Here is a 13,319-nt window from a genome sequence, read left to right on the forward strand (position 1 = left end):
AGAGTTGTTTACAGTGTTAAAGAGATAGATTCTCATGCTAAACATGGGCAAAGTTTTAAAAAATATATTTTGGACGAATAACGGAGAATTTCTGTGCTGAAAATCTTACTTCCGGGTTGGTACAAGTTTCGGCTGGTTTTTTTTCGACCGTGGATCTAATAACGTAGATAAGAGTGCAACTCCTTATATGAGCATTTCTCTCGGAAAAGCTCGCCCGCGAGCACGTCGACCAGAGGAGAGCGAGACCGCGCACATCAACGCGCTTCAACAGGAAATCATCGGCAGCGCTGCATAGGATTTGTTCAAGAATGTCTCCAAAAAAGTATGTATTTGGATGTGAGGGAAAGCTTACCGTGTTCAGTTTTCCAAAGAACCCAGTGTTACAGGAACAGTGGATGCAGTTTGTTTTTCCGGGGCAGCAACGGAGTGTAGGAAGTGCGGTTGTGTGTTCTGGTCGTTTCAGTGACGAATGTTTTATTAACAAGGCTCAGGTCGACGCTGGATTTGCAAATCGTTTGCTATTAAAACGTGGAGCGGTCCCAGTGATAAAAGACCCCATTCATGTAAGTACAACTGGATCAGATTTCTGTCTTTTGCTGGAAATCAAGCACTACCGCTTGACTCTATAGCTCCGCCTCCAGGACCTCGGCTTTTTCCGGAGAGAATCGGAAAGCTGTATTTTTCTTTTCTAAATATAATAAAACTAAACACTTTTTTGAGATATTAAGGATGCACTACTACTCTATAGGTACTCAAGATTAACATGAGATTAGGTGAAACTGTGCATGTTATGTACCCTTTAATTTACATACCTTGGTTAAAAAATAAATGCTTTGACTTTATAACACGCTATTTACTAGACCTTTCTTTCGTACCCATGCTGATAAAACTGTCATACAATCAACTCATAAATATATTAAGTTTCAGTTTCAGGTGTTTATCTAGATGTTCTTAAGGTTTCAGATTGATATAACTATATGTTATTATCAAGTTGAGCAAAGAGTTGTTGGTATTTAAATCGTTTTTTTGTTTGCATTGATGTTGAAATGACATTGACATGACAGATTTGTGACCTTTTATGAAATGCTAAAACAATGCTGTTCACTTTAAAAAAAAAAATTGTGATGCTTTCTTTCCCCAGAGAGAATGTGAAAGTTTGACATATTTGATATATTTTTTTCAGTTTTTAACTATATTCAAATAGATTTCACACACTTAAAGCAATATAGTATCGCATATCGCTTTTTTTTTCAATATCGTGCAACCCTAACTTCTCTCCAAATGCTCTAACTAACTTATAAATCGCGTTTTTTTAATTTCTTTCCTTCTTTTTTTTTTAATTCAATATCGTGCAGCCCTAACTTCTCTCCAAACTTATAAATCTCGACTCTATGCGAATCTGACAGTTCTTGCTTCAACGAGTCGGATCAGTCCAGTTCGTGAACCAATCGCTTAGACCCGTTCTGTGAATCGGTTCAACCAAATCACTGAAAAGATCCGACTCAAAAGAAAGAGTCGCTCGCGAACGGGACATAACCAGAACCAACCAACTATTTTCCTCAATCCATTCAGATTTGACATGTCCTCGCGCTCGCTCAACACAAACGTACGCCCAGAAAAGACGCCTATTTTGTCACAGACAAGATGTCGCTGTCCAATACCTACTCCGCTGAATGACACCGACCATATATAAGCAGATTGACGTCGTTTTTCTATCGATTGGAGGAGTTTGGAGGGGCGTCGCGTGCACAGGGGAGAGGGGAGTGTGCACGCGGCGCCCCTCTAAACTCCACCCCGCTGCTTCCCTTGGCCTTCAACCCACGGCCACGGTTGCCTTTCCAAACATACAAAAGCCTCTCTACTTACACCAGCGCAATTTATTCCCACTGAACCGAGCGCTGGCCTGTAATGCGCATTTGCTGCTCGCACACACACTGACCATCCCCTTCCAAGTTTGCATAAAACTTAACGCAACACCCATCTGCCATTAAACGCTTCAGACATTCAAGGAGAGAGAGAGAGAGAGGCGCACAGTTGACACTGACCGTGTTTCTGGAGCTGTCGATGCGATTTTTACTGTCCAGTCGCCCCGTCGAACTCTACGATCTTCACTTTGGATGCATGTGCAGGTGTTTGTGTTCTGTGCTCCTCCTCGAGAATCGTGTTCCGTTTTTACAGTTTTTTGCTCTCTCTCTCCCTCTCCAATGGTCGTTGCGTGTTGATGTCTAGTACGCTCTTGTTGTTTGTGTTTTAGGGAAGATGGCCGTCCTACTCGGTCATACCACGTGACCGGAGTGTCGAGTTGCTCTCAGAGGCGCGTGAAGATAGCGACCCCTAACGGAAGACTCGAAATGCCTATCGGAAATGCATTGTCCATAATAAAAGTCACAATAATTACATTATTAAAATTATTGGACCGAATCAATCAATAAACAAACAAACACACAATTAAGTAAATAAGCATACCCATACAAATACTACGAACTACTACTAATAATAATATTAATAATAATAACTAATAGTAGTAGTAAGGTTTTTTCAACTATAATCCTGTCATTTTTCAGACAATAAAGTCTTACTTTTCAAGCTCTCATTGGATTATTTATCTTGTCTACTAACAATGGACATTTTTGTCATTTTCAACGAAACGTCATGAACATGCCCATCACGTAGACACAATTCATTGACATTTTCACCCTTTTAAAAAAAATTATTCACATAGATGTCTCGTATACCATAGTATAAAGCTCTTCACTTACAAAAAAATTCAATCATTTACTCAACAAAGTTCTGGGTTTAATATTTAAGATGTCAGGAAAAGAGAGTCATAAACTAAGATAAAATTATCAAAAAAAACAAAAAACAAAAAAAAAACGTATAAATGGCATTTTAAAAAAACAATAAAGGTATGGTAAAAGTGTTTTGGCTTTTATTTATTTATCTGAGCTTCGTATAACAATGACCATAATTAATTAATATAACTAATAATACCATGATTGTTTAAAAACAAATAGTAATATTAATACCATATTTTTAAGGATCCTGGAGTACAAAATAAAGCACATGCTAAACATTCAGGGCCATATATTAAAATAGCATGGTCATGGTTTATTAAAAATCGGAAGACAGATATACAGCTGAAACGGAAAATGACATAATCACTGTCTTTTATTTTGACAACTTCGTGTACAAGCTAGTGTTGGTTTTTCTTCCGCGAACATGGAGGCGGTTGTGTCAGATGTAGTGGCACCAGAAGATCTAAAGGTAAACCATTTTCTCTCCTTTAACGACTGTAAATCCAAAATGACATCGATTAAGGATGTATGTGGCTAAATCATCGGTATATTCGGTTATAACCGGGAGTTTCGGTTGACGTTGACACTGTGTACCGCATCAAAACAACAACAATGACCATGACGTATGTTATACTGATGTCTCCTCAACTCATTGTTAGCAAAGACTTTATACACAGTCTTTGTTGTAAGTTATTGCCTTATGTAAGAGTAGACCTACCATTATAAATCCTATGATTTTAAGGGATAAAAACACCTATTTTATTAGTTTTGTGACTTTAATATTACACCTATAGTTACACCTATTATTTAAATGGAAGCAGATGTTACTCTGCTTTAAGTCACGATGTAGGTGAAAGTTTTTCTTAGTCTGTGTTTGTCGGCCAGGGGGAGCACATGATCCTGACATCATCCTCCCACTGATGCAACTAAATCTGTGATTCCCATGATCCCATTCTTCCACTGATGGGACTTTTTTTTTGTCTTCCAGAGGTTTGAGAAGAAGTATAACGCAGAGCTGGTGAAAGGACCTGTTTCAAAGGAAACCACCTTTGAGTACGCCTGGTGTTTGATCAGAAGCAAGTACACAAATGACATTGTAAAAGGCATTCAGCTTTTGGAAGGTCAGTGCTTCAGCAAGTCCTAGTTTTCGGTTAAGGGATAGTTCACCCAGAAATGAAAATTCTGTCATCATTTACTCACCCGCATGTCGTTCCAAACCTGTGTGAGTTTCTTTCTTCTGTTGAACACCAAAGAAGATATTTTGAAGAATGTTGGTAATCAAACAGTTGATGGTAGCCATTGATTTCAATAGTAGGATACTATGGAAGTCAATTGTTTGATTACCAACATTCTTCAAGATATCTCCTATTGTGTTCAACAGAAGAAAGAAACTCACACAGGTTTGGAACGACATGAGAGTGAGTAAATGATGACAGAAGTTTAACTATCCCTTTAGTCTGGGCCTGCGTGCGCTCCAGCATGTTCTTGTTTTCAAATTCAGTAAAAAGTGATTCATTTTTCTTTTACCAGAACTGGTTCAAGCGAGTAAAAAAGACGATCAGAGAGATTTTCTCTTCTACCTTGCTGTTGCAAACTACAGACTCAAGGTGGGTTAGTATTTGCCCAGACAAATCCGATTTATTATCTGGGATGATGACGACGACGTCACTGCTAATAAATGTTTTTTTATATATCAGTGTTTCTCAACTATGTTCCTGGAAGCCTATGACTTTACTGCATAATTTAAATTTAGTCACTTTATTGTCACATTATTGTATAAACGGTTCAATCAGAGTGCCAGATGAAGTAGCTGTACTAGACGTAAATCTCACGAAACCTGTTCGAGTATATGCTGCTCAAATTTACTCCAAAATCATGGGAAATGCATATATATATATACAGTACCAGTCAAAAGTTTGGAAACATTACTATTTTTAATGTTTTTGAAAGAAGTCTCTTATGCTCATCAAGCCTGCAGTTAAAAAAAAAAAATCAAACAAAAAAACAGTAATATTATGAAATATTATTACAATTTAAAATAATGGTTCTCTTTTTTAATATATTTTAAAATGTAATTTATTTTTGTGATGCAAAGCTGAATTTTCATCAGCAAGTACTCCAGTCTTTGGTGTCTTATGATCCTTCAGAAATCATTCTAATATGATGATTTGATACTCAGTTATTATCAATGATGGAAACAGTTGTGCTGTTTAATATATTTTTTTGGAATACTTTTTTCAGGATTCATTGATGAGTAAAACGTTAACAGCATTTATTCATAAAAAAAACATTTCTAACAATATAAATCGTTACCATCACCTTTTATCAATTTAACGCATCCTTGTTGAATTAAAGTACTAATTTCTTTAAAAAAAAATAGTTATTGTTCCCAAACTTTTGAACGGTAGTGTATATTGTTACAAAAGATTTCTATTCTAAATAAATACAGTTCTTTTTAACTTTTTATTCATCAAATAATCCTGAAAAAAGTATCTCAGGTTATAAAAAAAATATTAAGCAGCACAACTGTTTCCAACATTGATCATAAATCATCATATTAGAATGATTTCTGAAGGATCATAAGACACCAAAGACTGGAGTACTTGCTGATGAAAATTCAGCTTTGATCACAAAAATAAATTACATTTTAAAATATATTAAAAAAGAGAACCATTATTTTAAATTGTTATAATATTTCATAATATTACTGTTTTTTTGTTTGATTTTTAACTGCAGGCTTGATGAGCATAAGAGACTTCTTTCAAAAACATTAAAAATAGTTATGTTTTCAAACCTTTGACTGGTACTGTATATATATATTGAATGCATTTTTTTAAAGAAGTCTTTTATTCTCATCAATGCTGCATTTATTTGATCAAAAATACAGTAAAAACTGCAAAATATTTTTAGAATATAAAATAACTTTTCTATTTTCATATATTTTGAAATGTAATTTATTCCTGTGATCAAAGCTTAATTGTCAGCATCATTACTCCAGTTTTCAGTGTCACATGATCCTTCAGAAATCACTCTAATAATACGGGAAATGTTCAGAAACGTTTCTTATTTCAGGGCCTCCAGAAACAGGTTTTGGAAGTACTTGGATAAATGTAATCTTTCTCCCTTTGTTTTGCTCTCTTTACCACCCTGCATCTATCTTTTCTTCTTCTCTCAGGAGTATGAGAAAGCACTGAAGTACATTCGTACTCTGCTGAAGACCGAACCAGGTAACAAACAGGCCCTGGAACTGGAGAAACTCATCAACGATGCGCTAAGAAAAGGTGAGATACAACGACAGACAAGAAAAACATCAGTAAATGGCCTTTATTAAATAGGATTTTTTGACATACACTACCATTCAAAGGTTTGTGGTCAGTAATTTTTTTTTTTTTTTTAAAGGAATTAATGCATTTAACTTTGCAAGGATGCTCCTAAAAATATTAAGCAGTGCAACTGATTTCAACATTAATGTTTAATGAGCAGAAAATCAGCATATTAGAATCATGTGAATATTAGAGAAATGGCTGCTGAAAATTAAGCTTTGTCGAAATGCCAAATATCGGCCGATTAACCGGTTGACCACTAATAACCAGTGTAACAGCAGGGATGGAAACGCTTGTGTATATTGTCATACTTACAACCAGTGTTGGAGAAAGTTACGTTTCAAAGTTATACATTACAGTATTGCGTTACTCCCTAAAAAAGTAACTAATTGCGTTACTTAGTTACTTTTTATTGAAAGTAATGGGTTACATTACATTTGCATTACTTTTTCTCATCTGGCCTGGGCTTGCTTGTTTTTTTTTTTTTTATAACAAACAAAAGTTATATTTTTCCAAAATTAAAGGGCCTTTCACACCAAAAGTGAAACGAGTAAGCCTCAGGCTGAAGGAAATGCACATTCACAAACCTTTCAGCTTTGCTGCCGTTCTGGATTGCAGATTGTTTTTGTTTTTTATTACGGTTGAGTTTGATCATCAAAGGTCAACAGCAAAGACATTAAAGCGAGATTTAATACATAAAGTATATTTGTGTTATTCAACATTGAATTATTGCAGGTTTGTGTAATATTCTGAGTTTACATTTCACTAATTTTATTCATTTTGAGGAATACTGAATCGGTTTTTGTGCAAGTGAGATGAGTAAATGCATGATCTAGAACTACAGTAACCATCATGTTCACACACACAACGCCTCTGCACTTACTCACGATTTCTCTCAGCATGAGGACAGAAAAGCTGTCAGTCAAATGTGAAAACAAAGTAACTTGAGTTACCTATTTGAAAAAGTATCTCAGATATTTTCTTGTAAAATCAAAAGTAAAGCGTTACTTTACTAGTTACTTGAAAAAAGTAATCTGATTACATAACTCGAGTTACTTGTAATGCAACAACCATGTATACATGAATATTCTGATATCTGTACATGTATAAACATAAATAAATATAGACCTCCAGCAGAATTTGATGCACATGTAAACATACTCAATCTGTTGCAGTAAAGATACAAGAGATAACAGCAACGCCAAAGGCAGTAGTGAAGAAATCTCAGCAGAGAAGTGATCTCTCTCTCATTTTCCCGTTCTTTTCAGATGGCTTGGTTGGCATGGCGATTGTTGGCGGTATCGGATTAGGTGTGGCCGGATTGGCTGGTCTTATTGGTTTGGCCGTGTCCAAAGGTGCAAAGTCCTAATATGGAGTTCCCGAGAAGCGTACTTTGATTCCTTTCCTCTTCAGAAAAGAGACTCAATGATTTCATAAAATCATATAATCACATAAAACCATAAGGAAGCCTCGCCCCATTTTTATTTTGTATTATTCTTTCATAATAAAGTGATCATATTTTACCTAGGTTTTTTTTTTTTTTTTGCTCCCCAGCTCTTTTTGGTATGTATAGAAATGTGGGGTTGGAATAAACTAAAAAAAAAAAAAAACTGTTTTTTTTATTTACTTTAACTATTTACTTTTAATTTTTTTAATGCAGTTCAACTACAGATGCTTGCCAAAGATTTGCCATTATGAATGAGATGTATTGTAACAGCATGCACCTTTGGGAATTTTTTTTAAATATATAACTGTATTTACACTATAGGTAATCAATATTTTGATAAACTTCAGTAATACCTCACATGTGTTAAAGAATTAAAATGTGTGCTTACTAAAGTGATCCGGTGTATTTGCATGCCTTGCACATTATTTGGCTGGTTTGATTTGGAAGTGTCATGCGTGACCAGGGTCAACCTTGTAATTCATTTTCTTACAAGTCTTCATTGTCAGCTAAGTTTATCACCCGTCGCTTTACATGTGCTTTCAACTGTGACAGTGTGTGTGTGTGTGTCTCTCTCTGTACGACTTTAATTTCTGCTCCTAGAATTCATAGTGAAAAACAACTGCGTGATTAATCGTTAAAAGATCTCGGTCTCGATTCAAACACCCACACGATCCTATTTCTAAATGACACCGATTCACCTGTGTCTATTAAACCTTTGACAAGTACGATCACAGCGAACATTCAGATCTGCGTTCATGCTGCTGTTGAGCCCGAGAGCAGATGTCATGTATAGGTATGAAACGGGTCATTTTTAACCATACAGTATCATTATTTCTGTCTCATTCAGTTTATCACAGAGGTACTGGGATAAATGCTTATTATAGATATAAAATCACGTTTTCCCCCAGTGTTTTATTTGTCCTCCACACATTATTGGAGAGGCTAATGTAGGTTTGATGTGCAATATGTCCTGTTATACAGCCTAGAAAGGTTTATTATGGTTTTAAGTTATGTTTGCCTCAGTAAGATTCTCACAATCATGAAACACCCGGAAATTGCAGGACATTTTAAAATGGTGATTTCCATGCATGGACATTTCTATGGCTCTAAAATATTTAATTGCTTAATTTGCTCTTACTGAGTGCATTCTCTGTAAAAATCACTGGGAAAGTCTTAGATTTATTAGTCAAAAGATCTGGGAATGGTGGTAAGGAAAAAAACTGATGCTTTAATTTCTGAAACTGCTGGTTAAATAGTCACTCACAAAGTCGTTGTCCTCCATGCATCATTAGCTCAGAGACTCAGATGTGGGAGTATCTCCAACACTGATTTAAGTCAACAACTTTCAGACCTTGAAAGTAACAAATGCCCTGTAAAACATGTTTATTTAAGATAATAGCTGATAATAGTATCCAATTTAATGTTGGGTGCAATTCGTTCTTCCCACATTATTCATCTCAGGGACTTGCGCACATGTTAAGACATCTCGGCTTTACAATGCTAGGGTTGCCATCAGTAACATCATTTTATAACACAGTATTGGGGTTACTAATTAACTGGTAAAGCAAATGATGAAAATAACTCTTCTATTTGTCCGTCTGTGACTTGACATGTCTTAGATTTATTGAAGTTTGTGGGACGATCACATTAAAATCAGCACCGAAAGAAAATAAAAACATTTTCAAAAAGTCAAGCTCGCAAAGATCATTTAATCCCATTAAAGTCAATGTTAGTGTTGTACAATTTTAGTTGAGATTACATCTGATTGTTTTTTTTGTTTTGTTTTTTTCATATTATGTAGTAAATGGAAAAACTTTTATTAAAGAATTTTTGTATTACAGCAGATCCAAAAAATCTCAATCCAAGTACGATTGAAACATATAGGGTCATTTTCGAATCAGTTAAACAATACAGAGGCAAATGTTTTCTCAAATGAGCAAATGAGTTTGCTCCCTTATTGATGTCACGCAACACAATAAAGGAATCATAAAAAAGATTTACAACATCTTGGGTTCAGAGCTCAAACTTCATTTACTCATATCCTTGTTAACACGCTACAAATGTGCATTTACATGACACTTTCTCTGTATAAAATAGGCAAACAAATATCCCCACAGCTGATTCTCACACACACACACACACATCTTTTCCACTGACATGTTCCCACACAATTCAGTCCTGCTTGTAGAAATCGGCCTTCCTGGTGAGTAAACAAACACATTTTTACCAGCTAATCTTGTCTGTCTTTGGTTTTATACGGCACACAGGTGTCATTTAAAAGACACTTTCACGTGTCAATTGCACAATTTCATTTGACACAGTAAACTTGGCAGGGATCATTGATCTCTGATAGAGCACCATGTCAGAGTTGAATTAAAGCTAGTTTGCCGTGTACAGGTGTGTTAGAGAAGGGTCTGACCGAGAATAGATCTCTAGGACCATGATTCAGCATCTCTGCAAGAAGTCTGCTTTCTGACAGAACTCCTTCTATGGTCCCCATAAACGTCCAGTTATCACAAGTGTCATTTAGGTGATGTGAAAACTATTGTGTTTGTTAAAAGGGCAATTAAAGTTAAGTTAAGCCATAGTCAAGCAAGCTATTCATAAACCTGACCTTTATAACCTATAGAACAATCACTCAAGCGCTTCAACACAGCGGCAGCACCTATAGTGCATTTTCATGTTACATGTGAAAGAGTTAAACATTGATTATTGATACATTGACTATGTATGTATGTATTATGTGTGTATAATATACACATACTCACCAGCCACTTTATTGTTAGCGGGTTGGACCAAAAGGTTTCCTTCAGAACAGTTTGTGGCATAGATTCGACAAGGTGCTGGAAAAATTCCTCAGAGTTCAAATATAAAGAATTATCGGTTATCGGTGTCAGTATGTTCATATTGGTGCATCCCTAATAAATAGTTGTTGCATGTCTCACTGGCTCATCTGTGACCAGGACAGCAAGTCTTTGTGCTGTATCGAGAGATATGTGTAATGTTGGCATATCTCCACGTAGGAAAAACCAAATCCAACTGTTGACGCAAGAGGAGTCTATCTGAAAGGGATGTCCAGGTGCTTATCCTGGTTGTATTCAAAAAACATAAAACCACATAACTCGCTGCAGAATTAAATGTGCACCTCGACTCTCCTGTTTGGTCTGGAGCTCCACAGAGTCAATATTCATGGTAGGGCTGCTATAGCCAAACCTTTGGTCACTCATGCCAATGCCAAATGCCCGTTTCATTGGTGCCAACAGTGCAAATCTTGGGTTGTGGACAATATGAAACATGTTCTCTGATGAGTCCACCTTCACTGTCTTTCCAACATCCGTGGGACTACGGTGTGGGGAAACCTCAAAGATGCGTAACATCCTAGTATTATCATAGCATTCTCTACTGTTCTTGATGTGTGCGTCACTGCCAAGAAAGGTAAAAAGCTGTAACTGGGGCAGTGCACTAAGGTACAAAAGCAAAAATGTAAAAAAATGCAAAAATCTTTGTACCTTATTTACCCCTAAATGGTACTTACCTTAAAGGTACATATTAGTACTTTAAAAGTACATATTAGTTCCTCAAGTGTACATATTAGTACTTTAAATGTACATATTAGTTCATTTTAGCTTTTGTACCTTAGGGTACTGCCCAGCTTTGTACCTTTTTTTTTCTGAGAGTGAAGGACTACCGAACCATTCAATAATGTTTCACCTGGGGGTGGGGGGGGGCATGTATCAGCATGATAATGCACCAATACACACACACTGATGAACATGAAAGTGAAGTTGAACATTTCCCATGTACTGCACTGTCATGGGAATCTAAATATTTTTGAGCAACGTTAGGGTACTTTGGAAAAGCAAGTCAGAAAACGTTTTCCTCCACCAGCATCACATCGTGACCTGTCCACTGTTCTGGAAGAAGAAAGGATCAAAATCCCTCCGGAAGGACTTGTACCTGTCATTCCCAAGACAAAATGATGCTGTATTGGCTGCAAACGAAGGCCCTAAACCATACTAATAAATTATTGTGGTCTAAATCCAGCATATTGTTAATTTGGATGGATGGATGGATAATTCACAGATAGATTGATCCTTTCATGATACAGATTTACAAAACCATGTATTGCAACATACTTATTTCCTTTTACTAGGAATTGATTTGGAAATAGGTATGTTAACCTTCCAAGATACGGTTTGCCATTTTGCCTATTTTCAGCAATATCTTAGTCTCAAATCAATAAAATAAGTTAATTACTTATAGGTCTTCGTACAGCAAGACCTTAAAATCAATATTCTTCATGTTCTTTTGAGAGATTTCACAATAATCGGGATACTTATTGTCAAATCTGAAAGTTTTGTTTATTGCCTCATGAACTTCAGCCTCTGGTGTGTCATATTTTATTAACATTATCTTTTTCTTTCTTTTTTTTTTCCAGAGATGGATATTTTTCCTTCTTAGTTATTAAACATTAATGAAGGCTTTGCTTGTCATTTGCTTTATTTAAACATGTTGGTCTTTTTGTAGGCATTTCTGTGATATCATCAGTGACTAAATCCTATTTCTTGTAAATGTTGACATACTTAATCGGAGACATTAGCCATGTGGCAGGAATAATGTAATATTTGATTAAATGTGTTGATAAAACATTGCCTGTGGTTATAGTAATCCTTTTTAATATATTATTTTAATATGTTGTATATAATGTGCATTACATTGTAGAGTTTCTCTTTTTTTTTAACAGGGAGAGTATAGGGTATATGCACAATTTACTTAATCATGTCATTATGAGTTACTTTATCTTTACTTTATTTTTTATTTACCTTTGTGATTGTATGCAAAATGTCTTCCAACTGTGTGTCTTGTTTAGGTCTTCTCACAAGTATTTCAGTGTTCAGTGAACCCTGTGTAAAATTAAACAACCTGACTTGACTATATGACGTAGATTCCTGGAGGTTTAGTGACTGTGCGTGTGCTGGTCTGTTAGCCAGCTGATGAATATATGAGGATATCCGAAGCAGAGAGACTGATAATGAGACTATAGGGATAAAGGCTGTAGTAGATAAACACTCTCAACAGCTTCTTCAGTTGTTCATTTAATCAATAGACCCAGTATTCCCATTTTCCCTCTTTTGATAGTGTCCTTTTAGAAAAGATCCAAAACATTTGACTAAACTTCTGGTTAGCATCCACTAAAACGATCTATTATTATTAGGCCAGCCAGGTTAACGTTTGAAAGAATTACAAAAATTTGGCGTAGCCTAGTCACTGTGTGTTTTAAACTGGCTATTTGTCAGAATTTCCATGTATTAATCGCCCTTTATTGCCTATGTGTGAACAGCTTGTAACGAAATATAAAAAACGAGACCTTCCTCGACTTCCTATAGGTTGTCTATGAAAGCCTGTAGAAAAAAAAAATGTCACAAAAAAATGTGAAGCGTGAAACGAATGCTTGTACAATGTTCAGGATAATGCTGAAAGAGCTAATGTCAATGTGACATGCAAAGAAAAGGGATTAATTCATACTAGTCTCACATAGCCAGATCTATATAGTCTCAAATATATATAACATAATCTTTTGACATGCCGATGAATTGAAGAGCTTCTGTAAATACATAGGCTACACTTCGCTATGATCAGATGCTTTCTTAACTGCTGTTTTCTCACCGCTGTCATTTTGTTGTGTGCAGGTTTTTATTGAGAGATGAAAGCATGCAGAATGTATTTACATATTCGTCTAAATGTCTCTCAGCA

General features: G+C 35.7%; 2 protein-coding genes across 5 annotated transcripts in view; one reads left to right on the plus strand and one right to left on the minus strand.

Moving 5' to 3' along the window:
• Positions 1–2,333, minus strand: part of gigyf1a (GRB10 interacting GYF protein 1a) — a 40,436-nt gene extending 38,103 nt beyond the window's left edge. For all 4 annotated transcript variants that reach the window (XM_079867711.1, XM_079867710.1, XM_079867709.1 and 1 more), the window contains exon 1: positions 2,046–2,333. The gene's annotated coding sequence lies outside the window, so the exon portion shown is untranslated. The remainder of the gene's footprint in view (positions 1–2,045) is intronic.
• An 830-nt stretch (positions 2,334–3,163) lies between these two features.
• Positions 3,164–8,894, plus strand: fis1 (fission, mitochondrial 1). Its single transcript, XM_079865649.1, has 5 exons — positions 3,164–3,264; positions 3,784–3,916; positions 4,326–4,402; positions 5,971–6,076; positions 7,387–8,894. The coding sequence occupies exons 1-5, from the start codon at positions 3,220–3,222 to the stop codon at positions 7,485–7,487; spliced, it is 462 nt and encodes a 153-aa protein (XP_079721775.1). The 5' UTR covers positions 3,164–3,219; the 3' UTR covers positions 7,488–8,894.
• The last annotated feature ends 4,425 nt before the right edge of the window (positions 8,895–13,319 follow it).

This window comes from Squalius cephalus (assembly GCF_949319135.1).
Source record: "Squalius cephalus genome assembly, chromosome: 3".
Lineage (NCBI taxonomy): Eukaryota > Metazoa > Chordata > Actinopteri > Cypriniformes > Leuciscidae > Squalius > Squalius cephalus.

Bases quoted from the DNA above. Each gene is read 5' to 3' on its own strand.
- fis1 (XM_079865649.1), top strand. From the start codon at position 3,220: ATGGAGGCGGTTGTGTCAGATGTAGTGGCACCAGAAGATCTAAAG. The intron at 3,265-3,783 runs GTAAACCATTTT...TTTGTCTTCCAG, and splicing joins TGGCACCAGAAGATCTAAAG to AGGTTTGAGAAGAAGTATAA. The intron at 6,077-7,386 runs GTGAGATACAAC...CGTTCTTTTCAG, and splicing joins CAACGATGCGCTAAGAAAAG to ATGGCTTGGTTGGCATGGCG.